General features: G+C 48.4%; 1 protein-coding gene across 8 annotated transcripts in view; it reads right to left on the minus strand.

Moving 5' to 3' along the window:
• Positions 1–23,940, minus strand: part of EFR3B (EFR3 homolog B) — a 148,344-nt gene that overhangs the window by 34,371 nt on the left and 90,033 nt on the right. For 7 of the 8 annotated variants that reach the window (XM_053249698.1, XM_053249671.1, XM_053249719.1 and 4 more), the window contains 4 exons: positions 22,929–23,079; positions 10,119–10,240; positions 6,708–6,857; positions 2,594–2,728 (listed from right to left, as the gene is read on the minus strand). In XM_053249698.1, the coding sequence (XP_053105673.1) occupies positions 2,594–2,728; positions 6,708–6,857; positions 10,119–10,240; positions 22,929–23,079 (558 nt within the window). The remainder of the gene's footprint in view (positions 1–2,593; positions 2,729–6,707; positions 6,858–10,118; positions 10,241–22,928; positions 23,080–23,940) is intronic. The other variant, XM_053249712.1, reaches the window with a different exon arrangement.

The raw sequence follows: 23,940 nt of genomic DNA on the forward strand, positions 1-23,940 counted from the left end.
GCTGGACTGGATGGGCCTCCCTGGGCCTGACCCTGCAGCAGGGCTGTGCTTATGCAGTTAAGCTCTCAAGCACAGCGGAGAGATTTCTCCAAAGAACCTCAAGTGCAAACGGAAGAACATGGCTCCCGAGTCAGACAGAAAGAGACCCACCTAGCCCAGCAGCATCCACAGACGTGGCCTCTCAGGTGTTGCTGGGACGCTCACAAGCAGGACAGGGACCCGGCAAGCTTCCCTTCTACCGAGTCAGACCCTGGACCATCAAGCTCAGTATTGTCTACACCAGGCCTGTGTCAAATGGGGTCCGGGGCCTAGATCTGGCCTGCGGGGACTTTTCTGAGGGGTCTCTGCTCCCTCTGCCAACAATGAGGGAGGCTTGGCTGTCATGCACACGGGACAGGGCCTTCTCTGTGGCTGCCCCCAGACTCTGGAATGCTCTCCCGGAGGTTATTTGCTCCTCAGCCAGCATGGTGTGGTGGTTAGAGTGCTGGACTAGGAGCAGGGAGACCCAAGTTCAAATCCCCATTCAGCCATGAAACTAGCTGGGTGACTCTGGGCCAGTCACTTCTCCCTCAGCCTAACCTACTTCACAGGGTTGTTGTGAAAGAGAAACTCAAGTATGGGCTCCTTGGAGGAAGAGCGGGATATAAATGTAAAAATCATCATCATCATCATAGCTTTTAGAAAGCATGTTAAATCGTGGCTTTTTACCCAGGCTTTTATTTGATTGTCTCTGCTGCTGCTCTTTGTACTCTGTACTGCATTTATGCTTGTGTTTTAAATTTTTAATCAGACTTGTTTTATATTTTTAGCTTAGTATTTTAATTGTGTCTTTTTTACAGTCTTGTTTTTCAATTTTGCTGTAACCCGCCTTGGGATTGTTTTAACGAAAGGCGGTATATAAATTGAACAATCAATCAATAAAGATATCCTGCAGCAACAACACCCCAGAAAGGCGGAGGGTCGCTCTTTGGGTCAGTTCCCTCTTCTCCGAGGGGGCCATCCTCTCCAGGAACTGCCTTACTGCACCATCCGATGCGTGTGGGCTTGGAAATACAACCCACAGTGCACCCAGTGAGGCTTACTCCTAAGTAGGTATGCCTAGGATGGCAACCTGAAAGCATCAGCCAGGACCTGGCATTCATGTGGGGCTGGCGTGCCCTCCAGAGGCCCCAGCCACTGAGCAGGGACGGAGCCTAGTTTCTGGCCACGATCCTTAGCTGAAATTGTGGGTCCCATGCCGAGGGGGGAAAGATCCCCATGTAACTAATAACTGCTTTCATTCATGTTTTTTTTTAACCATTAACCTTCATGGAATAATGGGCTCAGAATTGACCTCGCCCCCTAAACAAGGCATGGGGGTTGGTTCTGGCCCACGGGGGGCATCCGGGTTGGGCAGCTCTGGTGGTCGACACTGACCGGCAGAGGCTTTCCAAGGTTTCAGGCAGGAGATCTTCTCCCAGCCCAGCCTGGAGATGCTGCTGCCAGAGACGGGACCTGGGACCTTCTGCATGCAAAGCGGATGCTCTGCCACTGAACTATTTATCCCTGGCATCAGGGTGCTTTCCAGATTAGATCCTACAATGGGGTCATCATGTCAGATCTTGGAAGTGTGTTTCCACACTTCCTGCGTCATGACATGGCAGTCCCTACGGGGACAGCAGGGTGCCATTCACATTCCCAATGCCTTGTCTCGAATTTAAGTGATATAGAGCTAGGACGTCGTATATCCGGCATTAAAAGGTTGCTGTTTTTTCGGGTTGTCAGTTTCCGCGAGACGGCTCCCCCTGCTGTTTATGTTTTCAATGCGATTTGCCTGAACGGAGGCATTTTGCTGCTGTTGAGCAGCTAGGCTGGAAAGCACCCAGGTAGCCTTCCTCTTCACATGGGGGCTTTATTGGGCTACGGTGGCTGGCCAAAGGCCACTGTGGCTGGGGATGAATGGGAGTGGTAGTCCAACAACATCTGGGGACGCGAGGCTGGGAATCCCTGGTCTAATCTTTTTTTTTAGAGTGGCATCTAAGAGCTGTTCTTGTTTGGACACCGCCCTGAGTCTGTGGATTGGGTGGTATATTAAAATAAAATAAAATAAAATAAAATAAAATAAAATAAAATAAAATAAAATAAAATAAAATAAAATAAAATGGTAAATGTGGACTGGACCATTTCAAATTGTAGGTGGGAGGATCAAATCTTTGAACCCGTCTTCAAACAGTTCCATGGATGTAGTCAACTAGCACATTAGGAAGGCGGCTTTGTCTAGCCCTTCCCTCTAATGTCCTAGCTTACAACGTGAGTAGAGCCCTGACTCCCCACCAAAGATTGCCTCCCACCTGTGCTCAGAAGGGGCACAGTCCACAGTTCTGCAACCTCTCTCTACATAAGGGGTAGAACCATTCTGAAAGTGGTGATCATCACCGCATCTTGTGGCAATGAGTCCCACAAGCAAACGATGCCTTGCCCATATGAAACCTTTCAGCCTTGCTGGAAGAAGAAATTCACAACCACCTCCATGCCAGGTTTGACTGGAGGCGCCAACAAGGGGAACACCAAGGCAGCCTCTGTGGAGTGGAATGCAGCGGCCTTAGGGACTTACATGAGGACCGGCTTGATGGCGTTCTTGATGTTGCCGTAAGCTGCCCGGCCCAGGAGCTCCCGCAGACATCTCTCTGCCAGCTCGGCAGGGCTCTCTTTCTCCTTCTCGCTGGTTTGCAAGGGAGATGGAGAGCGGCTAGGAAAGAAGGGACAGAGCAACCTTTTACCCAGGGTCAGACTCCACAGTCCAAGCAACGGGACCCTGCCCTTTGCGTGAGAGTGGGGACAGCCGCTTGAGAGCCAGAGCACACAAACCCTGCTGCCTGCCCCGCCCACCGGTGTTAAAATCGGAAGCACACTCTCTTTTACTCTTCGGGCCATGTTAAGGGCAACCGTCCTGCAGAGGAGCCTCCTCTGTCTCTCTGAATGAGGCCAGGGCATCCCACTGGAAGGAGGCCAGGATGCCAGCAGACCCTTAAGCTGGAAGGATCCAGTGCAGCGATGTGGAAGAACAGTCCACTCCCACAGCAGAGACTGACTGTGTGCAGGACAGCAAGGCCAGAGCAGCAGGTTCGACAGAGAGCCTCCTCAACGGGTGGCGAGCTTAGACTCACAGGAGCCTCCAGTTATCAGGGAGCTGGTGCTGCCAAGTGGGAAGAGACTGTGACACGAATCGGGAAGGCTCGGGTTCGAATCCCACCACTGCCATGAAGTCACAAGCTAGCCTTCAGCAAGCCCCCTTCTCAGCCTCGGTGATCCTCCCTGTCCATGTATAGGCGGTGCAGAAGAAAATCAGTTTCATTCTCATTCAGTTCCTTTTTCTGTCATTTAACTGTTTTTTTCCTCCCTCCCCCCTTTTTTTGGTGCTTCCTCCCACGCCCACCAATTTAGATTTTATTTGATTTTCTTTTTAACAAAAAAGAAACCCATGTAACCTGTCTTGAACCGTTAGCTCTGGACAGGGACGCCAGCTCCTCCATCAAGCATCCATTTTATTCTATCATATGTCCCACAATTTGTAGTCACAGAGCAAGTGGCCTCTTATTAATTATTCATCATCATTATCATCATCATCATCGAGTTGGAAGACTACTCTCTACATAAGAGGTTTAGGGCCGAGAGCATAGCGAACAGGGATAGCAAACAGGACATAGGAGTTTTGCAGGAGTTTAGCGGGAAGTGTGCGGGGGAGCCTGGAACAAGCCCCCGCGATCTCAAGGATCACAAGGAGCCTGGTGGAGAAGAGAACGTAAGTCATATCCCTCCCTTGTTTCCCTCATATTCTTGGGAAAGGCTGTTTGGACAGTTAAATAGTTGACCATTACAGCTGAGGCCTATCCTTCTAGTAAGCTATCTCTAAATACTGTATACAGCCAACAAAAATAGTATGAAGATAGAAGGCCAGCAGGGGAGGGGGCACTTCCCAGTGCACAGAGTGCCACAAGTATGACTATTTGCCCCATGGGCAGAAGTCATGGGTATGTGCTCAGTGCAAGGAGCTCCTGGCACTCAGGGAGCAAGTTCGTTCCCTTGAGACCAAGGTGGCGGATCTGGAGAAGCTCGGAGAGACAGAGAGGCATGTGGACGAGACCTTCAGGGACGTGATAGAGGCATCCCACTCCAGGGCTGGTAGCTCCTCTGCTGTCAGGGAGAACGAAGGTCTTGGGCAAGAAGGACATCGATCTGAGGAAGTGGGAAATGCTCCTTTAAAAGGAGCCCTTCCATGGATGATGAGCCCATATCCTCTCGCACAGGGGATACTCCTCTGGGGGGTGGGGGCCTCCTTGTAGTTGGTGATTCGATCATTAGAGGGATAGAGAGATGGGTTTGTGACCCGCGTGTTGACCGCACGATGACTTGCCTGCCTGGTGTGAAGGCTGCGGACATCACACAGCGTCTAGTTAGGCTCTTAGGCAGTGCTGGGGAGGAGACGGCTGTCATAGTGCACGTCGGCACCAACAATGTGGGGAAATGCAGTGGGGAGGTCCTGGAAGCCAAATTTAGGCTGATAGGCAGCATTTGGAAGTCCAGGACCCCCAAGGTAGCATTCACAGAAATGCTACCTGTTCCACACGCAGGTACAGTGAGACAGGCAGAGCTGAGGGATTTCAATGCGTGGATGAGACGTTGGTGCCGGGAGGAGGGGTTTAGATTGGTTAGGCACTGGGACACATTTTGGGGCAAGCAAGGCCTGTACAAAAGGGACGGGCTGCACTTGAACCAAGATGGAACCAGACTGCTGGTGCTTAAAATCAAAAAGGTTGCAGAGCAGCTTTTAAAATGACACCTGGGGAACAGCCGATGGGAGCTGGGCAGTATCCTGTTTGGCAAAAGCCATCCTTTAAAGCACGAGAGTGCAAAGTATTCAGATAAAACAGAAGGGGACGGAGCAGAACCGCATAAAGAGCAGACGGGAGCCTGTGCCAGCAGGTCAAAGAGTCAAAAGAATAGCATACATCAGGGGAGAGATTCAGCATATAGGTGCTTATATGCCAATGCCAGAAGCCTCCGAGCCAAGATGGGTGAGCTGGAGTGCTTGGTGGCTAACGCAGAAATAGATATAGTGGGCATAACAGAAACATGGTGGAACAGTGAGAACCAGTGGGACACTCTTCTCCCTGGGTATAAACTCTATAGAAAGGACAGGGAGGGGCGCCTTGGAGGAGGGGTAGCACTGTATGTTAAAGAAGGGATAGAATCTAACAAGCTAGAAAACCTGGGTGGACTGGAGTCCTCCACAGAAACCCTGTGGGTGACCATACAAGGCCTGAAAGGGAACGTGCTACTGGGGACGTGCTGTCGCCCTCCTGATTAAAATGCTGACAGTTACTGGGAGTTGCAGGAGGAAATCAGGGAGGCATCAAGGAGAGGCAGGGCATTAATAATGGGTGACTTCAATTACCCACACATAGACTGGGTAAGTTCACAGTCAGGTCATGACAAAGAGGTCAAATTTCGAGATACGCTAAATGACGGTGCCCTAGAACAGTTGGTCTTGGAACAGACCAGAGAGATGGCAACCTTGGACTTAATTCTGAGTGGCACCCAGGATCTGGTGCGGGATGTCAGTGTCATTGACCCTTTAGGGAACAGTGACCATGGTGCCATCAAATTCAGCATCCATGCAGGGAAAGAATCACCAAGGAAGTCTAATACAGACATTTTGAATTTCAGAAGAGGAAACTTCTCTAAAATGAGGAGTATGGCGAAAAGGAAACTGAAAGGGAGAATCTGGAGAGTCACTTCACTCCAGAGTGCATGGAGTTTACTCAGAACCACAGTACTAGAAGCCCTAGAGCACCTTTCTTATGAGGCAAGACTACAACACCTGGGGCTATTTAGTTTAGAAAAAAAGAGGACTGCGGGGAGACATGATAGAGGGCTATAAAATCATGCATGGTGCGGGGAAAATGGATAGAGAGAAATTCTTCTCCCTCTCCCATAACACTAGAACCAGGGGTCATCCCATGAAATTGATTGCCAAGAAATCTAGGACCAGCAAACGAAGTACTTTTTCACACAACGCATAATCAACTTGTGGAATTCTCTGCCATGAGATACGGTGACAGCCAACAACCTGGATGGCTTTAAGAGGGGTTTGGATAATTTCATGGAGGAGAGGTCTATTGACGGCTACTAGTCGGAGGGCTGTAGGCCACCTCCAGCCTCGGGGGCGGGGTGCCTCTGAGTACCAGTTGCGGTGGAGTAACAGCAGGAGAGAGGGCATGCCCTCAACTCCTGCCTGTGGCTTCCAGCAGCACTTGGTGGGCCACTGTGCATAACGGGATGCTGGACTAGATGGGCCTTCTTGGGCCTGATCCAGCAGGGCTGTTCTTAGGTTCTTATCATCATCGTCACCAACATTGTTCTGAGTCAACACCTGAAGCTGCCTTCTATCAAGGCAGGGCCTTGGCCCACCGAAGCCGGCACCGGGGCCTCGGGCTAGGAGTGATGTTGGTGGAGGAGAGGCAGAGAACTGATCCGGGGATCTTTTGCACGCAAGCCTGTGCTGCTGGCCCTCTGAACTACGGCCCCGACGTGCCCAGTCTGCCCATTTGGCAATTGGTGGCCCCAGCCAAGCCACTTGCCCCCTTCTAGGGCTAGGGTGGATTCCCTGGGCCAGGAATCCGTTTCTCTCCCCTACAGGAATGGGAAGGCGCCAGCATCCTTCTCACCTTTCCGCTTCTTCTGCATGCTGGAGATTGAAGAGCAGCGAAGGCACGATCTTGTCCATGTGCTGGGGGTCCCAGATGTTTGCCTGAAGCTCATCATTCACCGTCTTGCGCACCACGCCCTGCAGCCCTTTTATGCCGGACATCCGGATCCTTGGGTGGGTGGGGGGAGAAGAGACTCACATTTAAGAAGTCGCAGGAGACGGAGCCCCAGCAACCAAGCGGTTGTTCACCAGGGGTCAGAAGGACGAGAAGGCATGGGGCATATACAATCCAAGGGGTGCCTTCACCCCGGGCTCAAAGGCCTTCCTTTCCACACATTATGTGGCAGCAAAAATAGGGATGTGCATCCTGAATAGGGGTCCCCAACTTTGGGTTCCCAGACTGTTGGACTACAACTCCCATCATCCTCCAACCATTGTGGCTGAGGATGATGGGAGCTGTAGTCCAACAGCATCTGGGGACCCAAGGGGAAGAACCCGTGCTCTGGAACCCAGTGCAAATCCTAGCTTCCTAGGGCATGGGTATTTTGCACAGAGGAGCCAGGCTGGGATTTGTCATGAAAAGAGAGAGGGAAAAGGAGTGGAATATTGTAAATAGCAAAATTAGGGTTTGTTGATCACAGGCTAAGGATTGTGTGTGTACATGGGGACATTCTGGATGTATGCTTTAAATGATTTAAAATGTGCGACAGCAGTTCTACGGGGCCGGAAAGATACCAGGAAGTTATCAAAGCCTGGCCCCAAGTAGGATTCCCCACTTAACGGATCAGTCCATAAAATCCTTGTGCAAGTTGGGAACAAGTTGGAGGGAGGGAGGAAAGACGCAGGCCATACTACAGCTCTTTGCTTTGCAGACAACTTCCCAGCACCGGGCATTCAGAGGTGCACTTCCTGAACATGGAGGTTCTCTTCAGTTACCACTGACAGACCTGACCTTCAGGAATTTGCCTAATCCTTATTTATTTATTTAAGCCAGGCCTGCACAACATAAGGCCCGGGGGGGGGGGGGCGCTGGATTTGGTCTGCAGGGACTTTTTTAACCGCCCCCCAGGTATGCCGCAGCAACACAGGAGCTGGAAACTGCCTTAGAGTGCCATCCTATGCATGTTTCCTCATAAATATGTTCCCTGGTGTACCCAGCGAGTCTTATTCCCATGTAAGCATGCCTGGGATTGCAGCCTGAAAGCAAACAACAGTTTAGGGAGAGGAGAGGAGTTGGCATTTGTTTGGGGCTGGCATGTACTCGAGGGGCTCCACTGATTGAGCAGGGACAGGACCTTTTCTCTGGCCACTATCTTTGGTTGAAACCATGGGTCCATTGACAGGGGGAACAGATCCACAAGGAACTCATCATACTTTTAATTTTAATGTCATGTGCTAAAACCCAACCTCGGTCCCTGCACACCAAGTTGTGGATGGTTCTGGCCCACCAGGGCATTTGAGTTGTGCAGTCGGGGTCCTAATTTAAGCTACCAGGCAATCCTGGCACCATGTAGTAGTGAATGTGGATTACAGGGTGCAGGAAGGACAGCTTCAGTTCATCTGCCCAGATCCTTTTGCCAATCAATTTAATTGGGCACACAGCAGAGCTTCAGCAGCACCGTGTGGGAGGGTGAGAGATCCCCCCCCCCACCTCTGGATCCAAAACAGGCACAGAAGAACATCAGCAAGGACTGTTCTAAAAATGACTCCTCTCGGAGCACGATGCTCCAGTTCTCTGCCTGTTTGGAAAGGCCGCCTGCTGTGCTGCCTTCTCACCCCCCACCCTGACCCCCTCATTATCCCACAGCCTCTCAAAAGCTTCACCTGGCACCCAGCTTTGCCAAGGGGCGGGGATGAAAGAGGAAGGCAATTAAAATGCACCCCAGGCAGGCTAATTGCAGGACGCAGAGCATTCCCAGAACAGGGTGGGGGGGAGAGTCGGGGACTGGAACTGATCCGAGGCGGCAGCAGCAGCAGCAGCAGCGTCATCACACTGGGGGAGGGGGGGGAGGAGAGGAGGAGGAAGTCCAGCTCCAGCAGCAGTGAATAATATCTAATTGGCCCAAGTATCTACAATTAACCCTTTGGAGAGAGTCCTTGGGGCAAAGAGAGGCTCTTTTAAAACACTAATGAGATGGCCATTTTCCATGATTGGATGTATCCTTTCAAGGGATCCAAGTTGGTGGCATTCTGGGTGGCTTGGCTTCTTGGCTGCTGAAGGAACAGCAGGATGAAGGCACTTTAATTACACCTGGAAGAGCCAGATTGTCCTTCAAGGGCAGGAAGCAAATAATAATAATAATAATAATAATAATAATTTTTTAAAATTGCTCTGTGAACATAGGAAGCTGCCTCATAACGAGTCAAGCCATTGGTCCATCCAGCTCAGAATTGTCTACCCAGACTGGAAGCGGCTCCTCTAAGATTGCAGGCAGGAGTCTCTCTCAGCCCTTTCTTGGAGATGCTGCCAGGGAGGGAACTTGGGGCTTTCTGCGTGGAAACCGGCAGGTACCCTTCCCAGAGCAGCCCCATCTCCTAAGGGGAATATCCTACGGTGTTCTCATCCAAATGCAAGCCAGGGCAGACCCTGCTTAGCAAAGGGGACAGTTCACGCTTGCTACCACAAGACCTGCTCACTCAGCCAACCGCTTCTAGAGGGTGGTGGTTCGAGCAGCCATACTTCATGCCCCACCCCTAGCCCGAGCTTGCACGAGGCCCCAAACCCAGGCATCCAGCTGGCGTGCTCAGTTCTGGCCAGAGGAGGGAACCCAAACAGACCAGCCAGACCACAATGTCGCTATTCTCTTTCAATTGCAGATTCTGGGCCTTGGGTCCCCAGATTAGGTTGGACTAGAACTCCCATCATCCAGTTCAGCCACTGGGGCTAAGGATGACGGGAGTTGTAGTACAGCAGCATCTGGGGGCCCACAATCAAGACTCCTCCCCCATAGAAATGCTTCTGGGTCACCTTTGGGCATTGGTCTGGCCACTGGCTGGGGGGAGACCCCCCCCCCCCGCCATCGGTCACAGCCTTTCTCCTTGCCTTCCCATTTGCTTCTCCTTGCCTTACCCAGACTGGCGTTCCAAGACCAAGTTCTGGATTTTAATTTTAATTTTAATGTCTACCTTGCGTCAACTTTGTCAAAGGGGAGAGGGGGCTCAAAAGGCACCTAGCCATATTAACATCATCAAAATCTAACACTCAAAACTGAATAGTAGCAGCTGAGTTAGCAGCTGGCAGGGGCTGTGTGTGTGTGTTGTGTGTTGTGTGTGTGTGTGTGTGTGGCCGGGGAGAAAGCCAAACGTCAAAGTGGCTTTGAATGGCTGAATTCCGAGACAGTTGAGTAGCTGCGGTTCGGCCAAAAGGGAGGGTCAGAAGGCTGCAGCAGTGGCCCACAGAAGCCACGGCCACCACCTGCTCAGGACTCACTTTGTCCGGACGTCCAGGTCATCGTGGCTGGAGTGACACATTTCGCTGAAGCGGGACACGAAGAAGTCGTAGCTTCGGTGATACGAGGGCGTGTCCTCTTCAATGTTTGCAAACTTCACAAACTGCAGGTGGGGACAAGAAGGGGGAGCCACAGAAGAGAAGAGAGAAGGGATTTTTTAAAAACTCACAAAGTTGCTTCACTTGCATCTTCTGGGACTCCCTGTAGATTTTTTTTTTTAAAAAAAGTTAAAATGACTTGTGGAGATTTTGCAGAGGCAGAGATGGAAAAAACGAGCACACAAGGCATTCCAGAACAGGATGGCCGTGGACAGGACGGCACCTCCATCACACACACCAAAGGAACCGCTTGTGCCCTGGTTTCCCCCCACCAAGGAAAGCAAGAGTGAGCACCAAGTGATGGTAACAGCGGCAGGTGAATTAAGCAAGCCCGAGATCATAGGGAGAGCCTGAAGAAGAGCAGCCATCCAACCATTTGAGTAACCCTGACCAGGTTTGATAGGAAATTGTCTTATGCAGCGTCAGACTCCTGGGCACTTTCCAGACTAGCAAAATGCCTCCGTTCAGGCAAGTCGCAATTGAAACGTAAACAGCAGGGGGAGCTGTCTTGCATAGGGATGTGCACAAAACCGGTTTGCCCGGTTCGGTTTGAATTCGAACTGGGTTCGAACCAGGAGGAGGTGGTTCGGTTTTGGTTTTGTTCTAACCACCCCCTGGTTCGGTTCGAATTCGAACCGGTTTGAACAAATTCACCAAAAATCAGCCCTCTGACCAAATCCTTTGAAAAAATTCAGGTAGCTTCCTTGCCCCTACCTGGCACTACCACCAACCCCACACTGCTCTAGGCCACCCCTTTGCCCCCGACGTGAAGCTATACATTTGCTGCAATCCTAACTATTCTCTATGAGGAATTCAAAAATAATTTAAAAATCCACCAATAATCAGAGGAGTGTCCAATTGCCTTGGGGTTTTGTGGATGGTAGACGCCCCTGACTGTCTACCACCCACCCCACTTTTGTGCCCCTAGGTGCTCCACAATAGGGGATATGGACTGGTTCCGGTCCCATTATACTCTATGAGAAAAATAATTAAAAATATTTCAAAAATTTATAAAAAATCGTACGAGTGTCCGATTGCTTCAGGGTTTGGGTGGTTGTTGGCACCCATGCGTGCTCCACAATAAGGTATAATGGCCTGGTTCGAGTCCCAATATACCCTATGAGAAAAAAATAAAAATAATTTTCAAAAATTTATAAAAAATCGTACGAGTGTCCGATTGCTTTGGGGTTTGGGAGACTGGTACCCCTTGGAGCCAGCTACTATCCTACCAATTTTTGGATGTCCTAACTGGTTCTAACTGGTTTGAACCGGTTTGAATCAAACCACCCCCTGGTTCGGTTCGAATTCGAACCTGCAGCTCGAACCTGATGGCTGGTTTGGTTCGAATTCGAACCTTCAAACCACCCTGGTTCGAATTCGAACCGGTTCGCACATCCCTAGTTCCGAACCGGTTCGCACATCCCTTGCAGCAACTAACAACCTGAAAAAACAGCTACTTCCTTACACCAGATATGCGACGTCCTAGCTCTGTATCGCAGTGATTAAATTCAAGAAAAGACATTGGCAATGTGAATGGCACCCTGCTGTCTAAGTAGGGACTGCGATGTCATGACGCAGGAAGTGTGGAAGAACACTTCCGAGATCTGACATGACGCCGTTGCAGGGTCTAGTCTGGAAAGCGCCCTGGCTCAATACTGGCTATACCAGTTGGTACCACTGGCTTTCCCCAGTGTTAAGGAAGAGAGTGGCCTTTTCTCAGGCCAGCTACCAGGTGCCATTTAAGGCTCTGGGGCTTGAACCTGGGGACTTCTGCCCCCCACCCCCGCAAAAATGCTGGGGGCCCTTCTAGGCAGAGGACCTTTTTTTGGTACTTGTTTCTGTGGGTTTCCTGCACTGAACCATATGCCAAAGAGAAACAGAGGCCCAGGTTGCAGCCATTCTTGAGGGCTTCATTTTTGGACTCATGTTTACTTTTTTATTTATCCATCATATTTTTATACCACCCGATATGTACATCTCTAGGTAGTGTACAAAATTTAAGATATAAAAAGTAAAAACAGATTAAAAATCCAAAGCAAACAAGTTAAAACAAATTATTAAAATTAATTCCAGTTAAAAGCCTGCGAGAACAGCTGAGTCAAAAGCTGTATTGTTGCACACTTCCGGTTTATTGAATTTCGGCTGCATTCCAACCCACCCACCCCTTTTTAGTTAGGGCTCCCATGGAGCTTGGAAAGGAAGAAACACAAAAGGGAAAAAAAAGTTTGATGTGGTTTTAAGTGTCTCTTGCTCTCTGGACACCATTGCTGATTGTTAATCAATCATTTCCTGAAATGGGTTTCCGCCCCATGGAACCTTCCTCTTTAATGACTTGGCTACAATCCCATCCACACTTTCCTGGCTCTAAGTCCCACTGAAGGTACTGAGACTTATTCAAAGAAAACAATCATAGGACATGCTGTTGAGACTACCCATTTCCTCGCACTTAAAAAAACACAAAAGTTAGGTTACATTGCTCCTCTTCCACTCTTTCAGTTAGTTGTGGGCAGGGGGTAGAAGTGATATAAAATATTATTTTTGCTTCCAGCATAGGCTGTTATGGGAAATTGCTAAGGCACTTATAACTGTTTTTTCTCAGAATGGGATGAAAATTATGTATGTGGCCTAGGCTTGCAAGGCCATTCTATGACCCAAATTTCAGTGCAGGGGTTTCTGTAGACTATTAAAATGTTGCAGTTTGACCTTTTTTTTTTTTGCCATTTAAATTGCTGCAATCGGAGCAGTAGGGATGGGAACTTCTTCTTCTTCTTCTTCTTCTTCTTATTATTATTATTATTATTATTATTATTTAAAAACCCTTTGATTTAGCTATCTAAACTGATGCACAACCCTACATCCAAGCTTGCAATTCTCCTCCTTCTGATTCTGGGAGGAAGTAAGCAAGGCTTCCGTTTGGGGAAACATGAATGGGAACGGGCTTTAAGTGTAGGGGCAGAAGGCTGTTATAGCAGCAGTAATGACTTTTTAAAAACCCCTAAAGCCTGCAGAGGACAATGACCAAAAGGAAAGTGCCAAGAGGAAGGAGGTGTTACATCGCCAGGCACAGAGAAAACACCTCCTCCTCCTCCTCCTCCTCCTCCTCCTCCTCCTCTAACCCAGACCAATGGTGCTATGGCCCATCACCCTCCCCCGCCATGCAAGTTCTTTCACCAGACTTATCAAGTTGAAATAACTGAGCAACCAACAGGAAGGGGTGTTTCCTGGAACCTATACTTGGGATACAGACGGTACCATCTGGACACCCTGCAAAATCCCCCACAGCCATCGGTGTCCATGAGTGATGGAATAACCCACCGCTTGGAAGGGCTCTCGTATGAGTGGCAACTGCGGATGCCTCTGGACGGGCGCCTTGGGCAAGAGCCCTTCGGAATACCCATAAGCCCTAGATTCTCTTTTGCCTCGTCTAGATACTAAGCAAAGTCAATTTGTTCCCATGAGCTGCTCTTCACTTGTGCCGACAATGCAGCATAATGAAGTGATACATCACCCCCAACACACACACACACACACACACACACACACAACCTCAAGGCTATTTCTGTGTTCTGCTAGGCTAGGCTAGGACACATTCCTGCCTACAACCTTTGGTCCTCCTGCTTCACCACCAGCTGTCCCGAAGGTCTCCTGCTCCCTCCAAGGACCCGGACCTTTCTTCCTGGTTGCCTCTTGGACCTGAAGCAGAACCACCCCATGGCACCACCTCCTTCCCTCCCTTCCAAGCTCTCCTCAAAACCCACCCATCTGTGAAGGCGGCTTTGGCACAGCCTTTAGACCTTTAGGGCGGCCCAACTCTGGCCCTCCAGCTGATTGTGGACCACAGCTCCCATCACCCCCAGCCTCCGTGGCCAACAGTCAGGCAAGTGGCCATCCACCATCTGAGGGACTCTTTCCAGGTTAGACCCGGCTGCAACGGGGTCACGACGAATCTCGGAAGTGTGCTTCTGCACTGCCTGTGTGGTGACACCGGAGTCCCTATGCGGACAGCGAGTTGCCATTCACATTCCCAATGCCTTGTTTTGAATTTAATCGCTGCGATATAGGGCTATGACGGCATATATCCGACATAAAGCAGTTGCTGTTTTTTTGGGTTGTTCGTTTCCGTGAGACTGTTCCCCCTGCTGTTTACGTTTTGAAAGCGATTTGCCTGAACGGAAGCATTTTGCTGCTGTTGAGTGGCTAATCTGGAAAGCGCCCAGGAGGGCTGAAATTGTGCAGTCCTGCGTCACTGCCAGAACCAAGTCCACATTCATGCAGCTGGGAGAATCTGGTATCCTTCCCCAATCTCTCTTTATTCCAACTCCATTTCCCCCCCGGCATTGCTTTCTAGACTGCTAGCAGCAGGGAGCAAAGACCTGTCCTCATTCTCTGAAAAGCTATATACATTATTGCCACTGCCCTTTTCCCTTATGAAACAGCCCACCTGTGGCTGAAAGGGAGGAAACCTTTCTTCGCAAATAACCAATGCAGCCAGAATTATTGCTTTTGAAAGCTGCATTTTTAATTTTCAGTCCCTTTTCCAAAACCCTGGTACCCAGCCCAAGAACAAGGCAGCTGCCCTTTGCTGAAGCCAAAGTCTGCTGGGAATCAGGGCCAACATCCTGACTAAAGTTACTCAAGGAAGTCCCATTGAAATTAAAAGACAGAGTTAGGCTTTGCTTAGTACGTCAGCCACAGCATACTCTCCAGGCTCTCCATCTCTCAAACAGGGTATTGCAGAGCTGGAAAAGGTGCGGAAGAGCCCCATCCCCTTGGGATGGTCTCTTGCTATGACGATGGTCTCTTTTGCGGACAGGAAAAAGCAAGGGCGCCGCCTGCTCACAGGAGGCCTGTTTTGCCATGTGTAACGGGGCTCTGAGATCCGTCCCTGTGCACCCCGAATCCACCTTGTGCCGCCGAAGGCTCCTCTCAGTGGATATGCAGCACTGAGTTCTCGGCTTGGTCTCCTGGATAAGCTAACACCGAAGACATCCTTCAATAAATCAAAGGGGAAATGGGACGTTTGGCAAGGCCGATTTCACAGTCCGGGGAACATGCCTCCCCAGCCTGGGCCATCCATCTCGTTTAGGAGGCAGCTTCGTTTACCCTGGAACGGGCTGCGAAGGCACCAGGAGCCTAACGGGTCTTCCTCGCTCAGTGGAGTCCCCGGCTGCCTTTCCATCACCCAGCCTGTTCCTTTCCATTTCCTCTGCCATGTACCTTTGTTAAGTCAAAGGCTGGGGCGGGGGGTGGGTGGGGGACCGAGCGAGAACAGGGGCAGCTTCTCCGCTCCCCACACAGTGGCAAAGAGGCTAGTCAGCAGCACGGCAGCCTCTCAGAGCAGCAGGGGACGGAGAGCTGGCGCGGACGGTGAACCGGCCGGTCTGTCTCCCCCGCGAGAAGCCCAGGCTCCAAAAGGACTTCTCCCCAGGGGCCCCCTTGCTGGGGCTCATGTTTGCCTCCTCCCAAAGCACCGAGGCCAGTTCAGCAGCAGCTCCGTTTCGCAGTCTAGCAGCACCCCGGCAGCCACTTGCCGCCACACCCCCCAAATCCATTTGTATCACTTTCCCTTTCATTCCGACCTTGGTTGCTTTCCCACGGCTTGGACAGCAGCCAGCCCCAAGCAAGGCCAGCAGTTCAGAGCTGTGGCCTCAGTCTCTCCCACTCCCTTTGGGTACTGTTCTCCCCAAAGCTCTAGGTCTGGTGGGGAGGAACCTAGGAACACAGGAAGCTGCCTTCTACCGAGTCTGGCCATTGGCCCCTCTGGCTCAATATGGTCTACACAGACGGGCAGCAGCTTCTCCAAGGTTGCCGGCAGGAATTTCTCCCAGCCCTATCTGGAGATGCTGCCAGGGAGGGAACTTGGAACCTTCTGTTTGCAAGCATGCAGATGCTCTTCCCAGAGCAGCCTCATCCCCAAAGGGGAATAGTGCCAGCATGGTGTAGTGGTTAGTGGTTAGAATGCTGGACTAGGACCGGGGAGACCCGAGTTCAGGTCCCCATTCAGCCATGAAACTAGCTGGGTAGGACTCTGGGCCAGTCACTTCTCTCTCAGCCTAACCTACTTCACAGGGTTGTTGTGAAAGAGAAACTCAAGTATGTAGTACACCGCTCTGGCCTCCTTGGAGGAAGAACGGGATATAAAGGCAATCATCATCATCATCATCATCATCATCCCCCAGTGAGGCACTACCTTGACGTGGTTGTGGGGCTTGCGTGCTCTGAGGAAGGTGAGAGCTATGCCAGAGGTCCAACCATACTGGACAGGTCTCACCAGAGGAGCCAGACAAAGAGTGCCTCTCCCATCAACAATATGGTGAGACGTAACTTTAATAAATCTATACCGGATCGGTCCTCGCCCGGGTCAACAAGGACCATGCCAGGTGCTATAGTCCCTGGACATCTGGTGGAAAGTGGGCTACAGGACTCAGGATCTTCAGTTGAGCAACCAGGGCTGGAGACTGCAAGGTTACTGGAGGAAATGTCGCTTAACCGGAAAAAATATACGAAAAATGCCAACAAGGAAATAATGATCTGCTATTACAAGTCTAGTCCAACTAGAAGAGGTTATTTAAAAAGAATGTACCAAATCTGGAAAGAGAAGCATCCAGATACAGAAATAACAGAACAAAGGCTAGCAGACCAGAAAAGATTCATAATAAGAAATAAAGTATTCACTGGAGTTGATCTGGAAGAACTGCAAAGAGTAACACAGGCTCAAGATAAGGAAGAAGAATTACCACCAATTGAAGATGTTGCTCAGACGCAGGTGGAGGAGGTGTTGGAAACAGAGGATGCCACTGTTGCTGAACTGTTTCAAAATCAAAACCAGGCAACCGCCCCTTTGCCTTCACCTCAAAAACCCGAATGCCGTTTAACAGAAAAGCAACACGAACTAAAGCAAAAGATAACTGAGCACATGAACCAAACAACCACCAGGGTTTGACTTCCAGCTCTAAAAACAGTTGCCAAAAAACAACTTGCTCAGGCATTAAAAGATGTCAATGCTGCACTTGCAAAAATAACAACCAATGATTTGCAAGAAACAAACCAACTAATGTACAGTGCAGCAACAATAACAACACAAGAGCTCGGATATGAGATCAGTGGACATGTAAAAAAAGAAAGCAATACATCACCTAAATGGAAGATTAGATTAGAAAATAAAATCTCCAGGCTTAGATCAGATGCTAGTAAATTGAAAGGTATGAAAGACAAGAAGCTGAAGAATGAAAACACCAAACAGTATCTGATGCAAAAATACCACCTAGATTCAAGGAAAATTCGGAAAATAGGAAATAGAAAAATAACAAGTTAATAAAAATCAACATAGCAATACCAGGGGATAGCAAAAAAGAAGAAAAAGAAATAGAAAAAAATCACAAAATACAAAGATCTACAAATTGAAATTGAAATTGAAAGACTGTGGCAGAAAAAGACCCAAATAATCCCAGTGGTAATTGGCACCCTGGGTGCAGTTCCAAAAGACCTTGAAGAGCACCTCCACACCATAGGGGCCACAGAAATCACCATCAGCCAATTACAAAAAGCAGCTTTACTGGGAACAGCCTATTTTCTGCAACGATATCTATAACCATTGACAATAAAATTCTGGCTTCCCAGGTCCTTGGGAAGGACTCGATGTCTGGATAAAACAAACCAGTCAATAACACCTGTCTGACTGTGTAAACAAGAAATAATATTAATAATACCTTGTGGTGCTCACATGTAATCTCCCATTCAAATGCAAACCAGGGCATTAGCTGCTTAGCAAAGGGGACCATTCATGCTGGCTACCACAAGACCAGCTCTCCCAAGGGTGAGTGCCATGCAGATTCTCCTCCGAGACAGGAATGCAGTGTTCGTCTAGATGTCAGCCACAGTCACTAGTGAGCTTTGCTGCTGCCAGGGACAGCCCACCACTTAGCTGAGGGAGCACAGTTTAGTGTGACTAAACAAAGGGGACAAATGATAGCCTGGCCACAGCAATCCATGCTCTGGTAACCTCCCGTCTGGACTACTGAATTGCGCTCTATGTGGGGCTGCCCCTGAAGACAGTTCAGAGGCTGCAACTAGTGCAGAATGCAGCAGCAAAACGGCTGACGGGCATTTCTGGCCGGAGGCACATCATGCTGGTCTTAAAGGAACTGCACTGGCTGCCAATTTGCCACCCAGCCCGATTCAAAGTTTTAACACTGACTTATAAAGCCTTGAGAAGTACCTGAAGGAATGCCTTCTCCCATATAGACCTGCCAGCCAGTTCAGATCTGTAGGAGAGGCCCTCTTGGTTGGTAGTGCCTCCAGTGCCGGCAGTTAAAGGGGTAGGGGCACGTGAGAGGGCTTTCTCTGTGGTGGCCCCTCGGCTGCAGAATGTCCTCCTCTCTGAGGGGCGCCAAGCTCCAATACTGTCTACATTCAGGAGAATGGTGGAGACACACCTCTTTACCTCAGCCTTTGACTAGATATGCAGAAGTTCTTCCCTTCTCAGGCACTGTATTATTATTATTATTATTATTATTATTATTATTTTAACTGTATTTTTGATTTCATGATGTTGAATTTTAATTACGTTCTACATTGGTTTTGTTGTAACCTGCTCTGAGACCTTTGGGTACAAAAATGTAAATAATAAATAAATAAATATAATGTCCCCAGGACCATGCAGGGGGTGGGGTGGGGGTGGGGGTGCTGAGCTGGCTGGGAAACAGCTCACTCTCCTCTCCTCCCTCCCTGACTCAGCGGCAAGCCCAAGAATCTGATCAGGACGTGGAGTGTGTGAGCTTGGTTTCCCCACAGGCAAGATGTTCCGGCCACTGCCCATCTTTCAGAAGAGAGGAAAGACCATGACTGGCCCTCAGCGACAGGGAGGGTGGGGTGGGGTGGGGACATCTCATCTGCTTGCATAGCCGCTCTTCTTTAGAGAGACCGGGGTGGGCGGGCCGGATGCCTGCAGGCCACATCTCACCCCCACATTCCCTCCTTACCCATTATTTCTTGTTTACACAGTCAGGCAGGTGTTATTGACTGGTTTGTTTTATCCAGACATCGAGTCCTTCCCAAGGACCTGGGAGGGCTGGATTTTATTGTCAATTGTTATAGATATCGTCGCAGAATATAGGCTGTTCCCAGTAAAGCTGCTTTTTGTAAGTGGCTGAAGGTGATTTCGGTGGCCCCGATGGTGTGGAGGTGCTCCTCAAGGTCTTTTGGAACTGCACCCAGGGCGCCAATTACCACTGGGATTATTTGGGTCTTTTTCTGCCACAGCCTTTCAATTTCAATTGGTAGATCTTTGTATTTTGTGATTTTTTCTGTTTCTTTTTCTTCTATTCTGCTATCCCCTGGTATTGCTATGTTGATTTTTATTAACTTGTTTTTCTTTCTTCTCAACTACAGTTATATCTGTAGTTATAATAACTGTGTATCACAGTTATATTGTGTGGCAGATGTTTGTCTGTTTGTAGTCAGAAGTCCCATAATGTTTTTACATCTTCATTTTCTACCACTTTTTCAATTTTATGGTCCCACCAATTCTTGGCTACAGGTAGCTTGTATTTTTTGCAGATGTTCCAGTGTATCATCCCTGCTACCTTGTCATGCCTTTGTTTGTAGTCAGTCTGTGCGATCTTTTAACAACAGCTGATGAGGTGGTCCACTGTTTCGTCTGCTTCTTTACAGAGGTGGCACTTGCTGTTTGTTGTGGATTATTCAACTTTTGCTCTTATTGCATTTGTTCTTAGTGCCTGTTCTTGTGCAGCCAGTATTAAACCCTTTGTTTCTTTCTTCAAGGTGCCATTCTGAAGCCACTGCCAGGTCTTGGTGATGTCTGGTTTTCCACTTATATTGTGCAAATATTGACCATGCGGGGGCTTCTTTTTCCATTTTTCTGCTCGGTTCTTGACTTGTTCTTTCTTGTAGGCCTGCTTGGTTTCATTGGTGTTGAATAGTTTCGCGTTCTTGACCATTTGAAGTGCATCTTCGTCACTGTCCCTTATATATTCTTCAAGGCCTCTTTTCTCCTCCTTTACTGTTTGATGGACTTGCAGCATTCCTCTTCCACCTGAGCTGCAAGGGAGGTATAGCCTATCTACATCACTGCGAGGGTGCAGAGCATGATTGATGGTCATGATTTTCCTGGTCTTACGATCTAGCGTCTCTAGCTCTGCCTGGGTCCAGTCTATTATTCCTGCAGTGTATCTGATAACAGGTATAGCCCAGGTGTTTATGGCTTGTATGGTGTTCCCGCCATTGAGTTTGGACTTGAGGATTTTTCTAACTCTCCTGATGTATTCACTTCCAATTTTTCTTTTAACTTAGTGTGTGCGATGTTATCAGCCTGGAGAATGCCCAAGTATTTGTAACGTTCTTTCTCTTCCAGGTTCTTGATCTTGCTTCCATTGGGCAGTTCTATTTCTTCTCTTTTTCTTTTCCCTCTGTTCATTATTAATGCAGCACACTTGTCTAGTCCAAACTCCACTGCTATATCGCTACTGAGTATACGGACAGTGTTTAGCAATGATTCGATTTCTGACTGGGACTTTCCATACAACTTCAGATCGTCCATGTACAGCAGATGGTTGATTTTACTTGATGTTTTAGATGTTTGGTATCCGAGGGCTGTTTTGTTTAGTATTTGTGAAAGTGGGGTCATGGCGATTTCAAACAACAGAGGGGATAGTGAGTCGCCTTGGAAAATGCCTCTTCTAATGCTAACCTGTCCAAGTGTCTCGCCATTGATTGTTAACTGTGTACTCCACATGCTCATTACTTTTTAAATAAATATCTGAATGTTTTTGCTGACACCAGTTGTTTCTAAACATTTTAGTATCCATGTGTGAGGCAATGAGTCGAAGGCTTTCTTGTAGTCAATCCATGCAACACTTAGATTGGTTTTTCTTCTCTTGCAGTTTTCTAAAATCATTTTGTCAATCAGCAGCTGGTCTTTAGTGCCTCTGGTGTTTGGGCAATTTCCTTTCTGTTCAACTGGAAGCTGTTTGTTAGTTAATAAGTGTTGCATCACTTCATCTGCTATTATTCCAGTTAATAATTTGAACATGGTTGGCAGGCAGGTTATCGGTCTATAATTACTTGGAACTGCACCTTTGGCTGGGTCTTTCATGATGAGATGAGTTTTCCCAGTTGTTAGCCATTGTTCAATATCACCTCCTTGCAAAATGTGATTGAACTGTTTTGATAGTTGTTTATGAAGGCTTGTTAGGTGTTTAAGCCAAAAGCCATGCAGTTCATCGTCGCCTGGCGCAGTCCAATTTTTAATTTTCTTTGCTCTTTCACATATTAATTCTGGTGTTATTATTAGATCTTGCATTTGTTGGTTACATTTTTCGACCTCTTTCACCCAGCCTGCTTTTTTATTATAATCTATTTGATTGTCCCATAGTTTCCCCCAGAATTGCACTGTTTTTCCTTTATTTGGTGTTTCTAGGTTTCTTGCAGTTTCTCCTTCTATGCTTTGGTAGAAACATCTTTGATTCGACTGGAATTGGAGATTCTGCCTGTGTTGTGTAATTCTGGCTTGGTATCTGCTAATCTTCTTTTACACTGCTGTTATTTGCTGCTTTATTACTTCCAGGACTTCTCTAATTTTCCTTGAATCTAGGTGGTATTTTTGGATCAGATACTGTTTGGTGTTTTCATTCTTCAGCTTCTTGTCTTTCGTATCTTTTAATTTACTATCATCCGATCTAAGCCTGGAGATTTTATTTTCTAATCTAATCTTCCATTTAGGTGATGTACTACTCTTTTTTTTTTACAGGTCCACTGATCTTATATCCGAGCTCTTGTGTTGTTATTGTTGCTGCACTGTACATGAGTTGGTTTGTTTCTTGCAAATTATTGGTTGTTATTTTTGCAAGTGCAGCATTTATATCTTTTAATGCCATTATTATTATTATTATTATTATTAACATTTTATATCCCGTTCTTCCTCCAAGGAGCCCAGAGCGGTGTACTACATACCTAAGTTTCTCCTCACAACAACCCTGTGAAGTAGGTTAGGCTGAGAGAGAAGTGACTGTCCCAGAGTCACCCAGCTAGTATCATGGCTGAATGGGGATGCACTTCCATGCACTTCGACAGGCAATGCACACTACTTTTACAACCTTGAAAGGTCCAGGGTTTGTCACCATCCTCATTTTAGAGCTGCTCAGTCGGCAGGCGCTTGCAAGTGGAGCAACTGTCTAGGGCTACCCTGCAAGCTCTGGCAAGAGGCGAGATCCGACCTTTGCATCTTTGACTCAGAGGCAGGCCTTCCATGCTCCCTGCCACCCCCACACCTGCCTCTCTCTGCTGCCCGCAGCATCGGAGCTACTCTGAGATGCTCCTTTGCCACCTCCTCTCCCCCTCCACCACCACCACCACCGCCACCTACCCCTTCACTCACTGGGCTGGCTAGGAAGAGGGGGAAGAAGCGCCCCCAATATTCTGCTGCCCATTCCTCATTGCTTCTATGGCTTCCTCCCCCTTTTCATTAGCAGTCCAGTGGTGTGCACGGGAGGTGGTGGAAGGGTTGCTGTGCAGTGGCTATCAGTGTTGCAAAGCAGGAGGCAGCAGATGTCACAAGTGGTGGGAGAGGAGGGTTCATCCGGGGGGGGGTCACTTGGTGCTCTGAGGTCTCAGGAGGTCACTGCTGCTCTCAACATGACCCAAGAGGGATGGTCTATGTCCAAAGGGAACACTTACTGAGTTGGTGCCAAGGATCTGCAGGTCAGGCTTCTCGGACTCCAGCAGCTTGGCCACCATCTTCAAGAAACTCTCCACGAAAAGGTTGATGCTCTGGCAGTGGCAGGCCATGAGGAGCTGGTCCAAGGCTTCCATAGCGATGCACACGTACCTGAGGAAGGGAAAGACACAGAACCATTCTAGAGCAGCAAGGGCTGTGGGTGGGAGGTGGCTCAGTACCACCAAGTGACATGAATAATCTCTTAAGGGCAGTGCTGAACACGCTCCACACCTATATCTATATCTCTTCCAAATGCCAAGCCAAGGACACCAACGTTGTGTTCCGATTCTACCTACAGATCCAATTTTATTTATAGCGATGTGCTTACATAGCATGAAACAGCATAGCTTGGTGGTAAGGTAGGGAAGACTCTCACAGCAATGAATTAATCGTCTCTTTTAAATGCTGGATTTGCCTGGATCCAAAACTAAGTTCTCCCCAAGTTTTTTTGATATTAGAAATCAGGAGGTCATCTTAAATTCAGAGTCCTGTTCCTTTTGAGTAAATGCAGATGTAACCTGCATTTAACATTTACTTTTTAAGGGGGCTGTCTGAAGTTCAGAGTTGTCTACAATTCAAGCAAATATGGTACCCTACATTGGCATCAACAGTATTTGCTTTCTTATAAGCAAAAAAAGATGACGGACAGACAGACAGACACAGTAACTGGCACTAGGGAGAATTGCATGCTGATTATATGCAGATTTTTGGTTGTGTGAAAAAGTTAAGGGCTATTGAAAGTCTGTTCCAGGATATATTGCTGGACACAGACTTACCGAACATCCATCAAGAGTGCTTTGAATTTTTTTTTAAAATGCATGAAGAGCACCAATATGGAAGTGCAAATTCCCGTATGAACAGCCAAGGGCGCTGCACAAATACTGGTGTGCTCTTTTAAGTAGGTGTGCAGCTGAACTCTTGCGCCATAGTGTTGCACACGTGCAAGAGGGGCAGATGATCAGGAAGGCTGGC

The sequence above is a fragment of the Hemicordylus capensis genome, chromosome 1 (genome assembly GCF_027244095.1).
Source record: "Hemicordylus capensis ecotype Gifberg chromosome 1, rHemCap1.1.pri, whole genome shotgun sequence".
NCBI lineage: Eukaryota > Metazoa > Chordata > Lepidosauria > Squamata > Cordylidae > Hemicordylus > Hemicordylus capensis.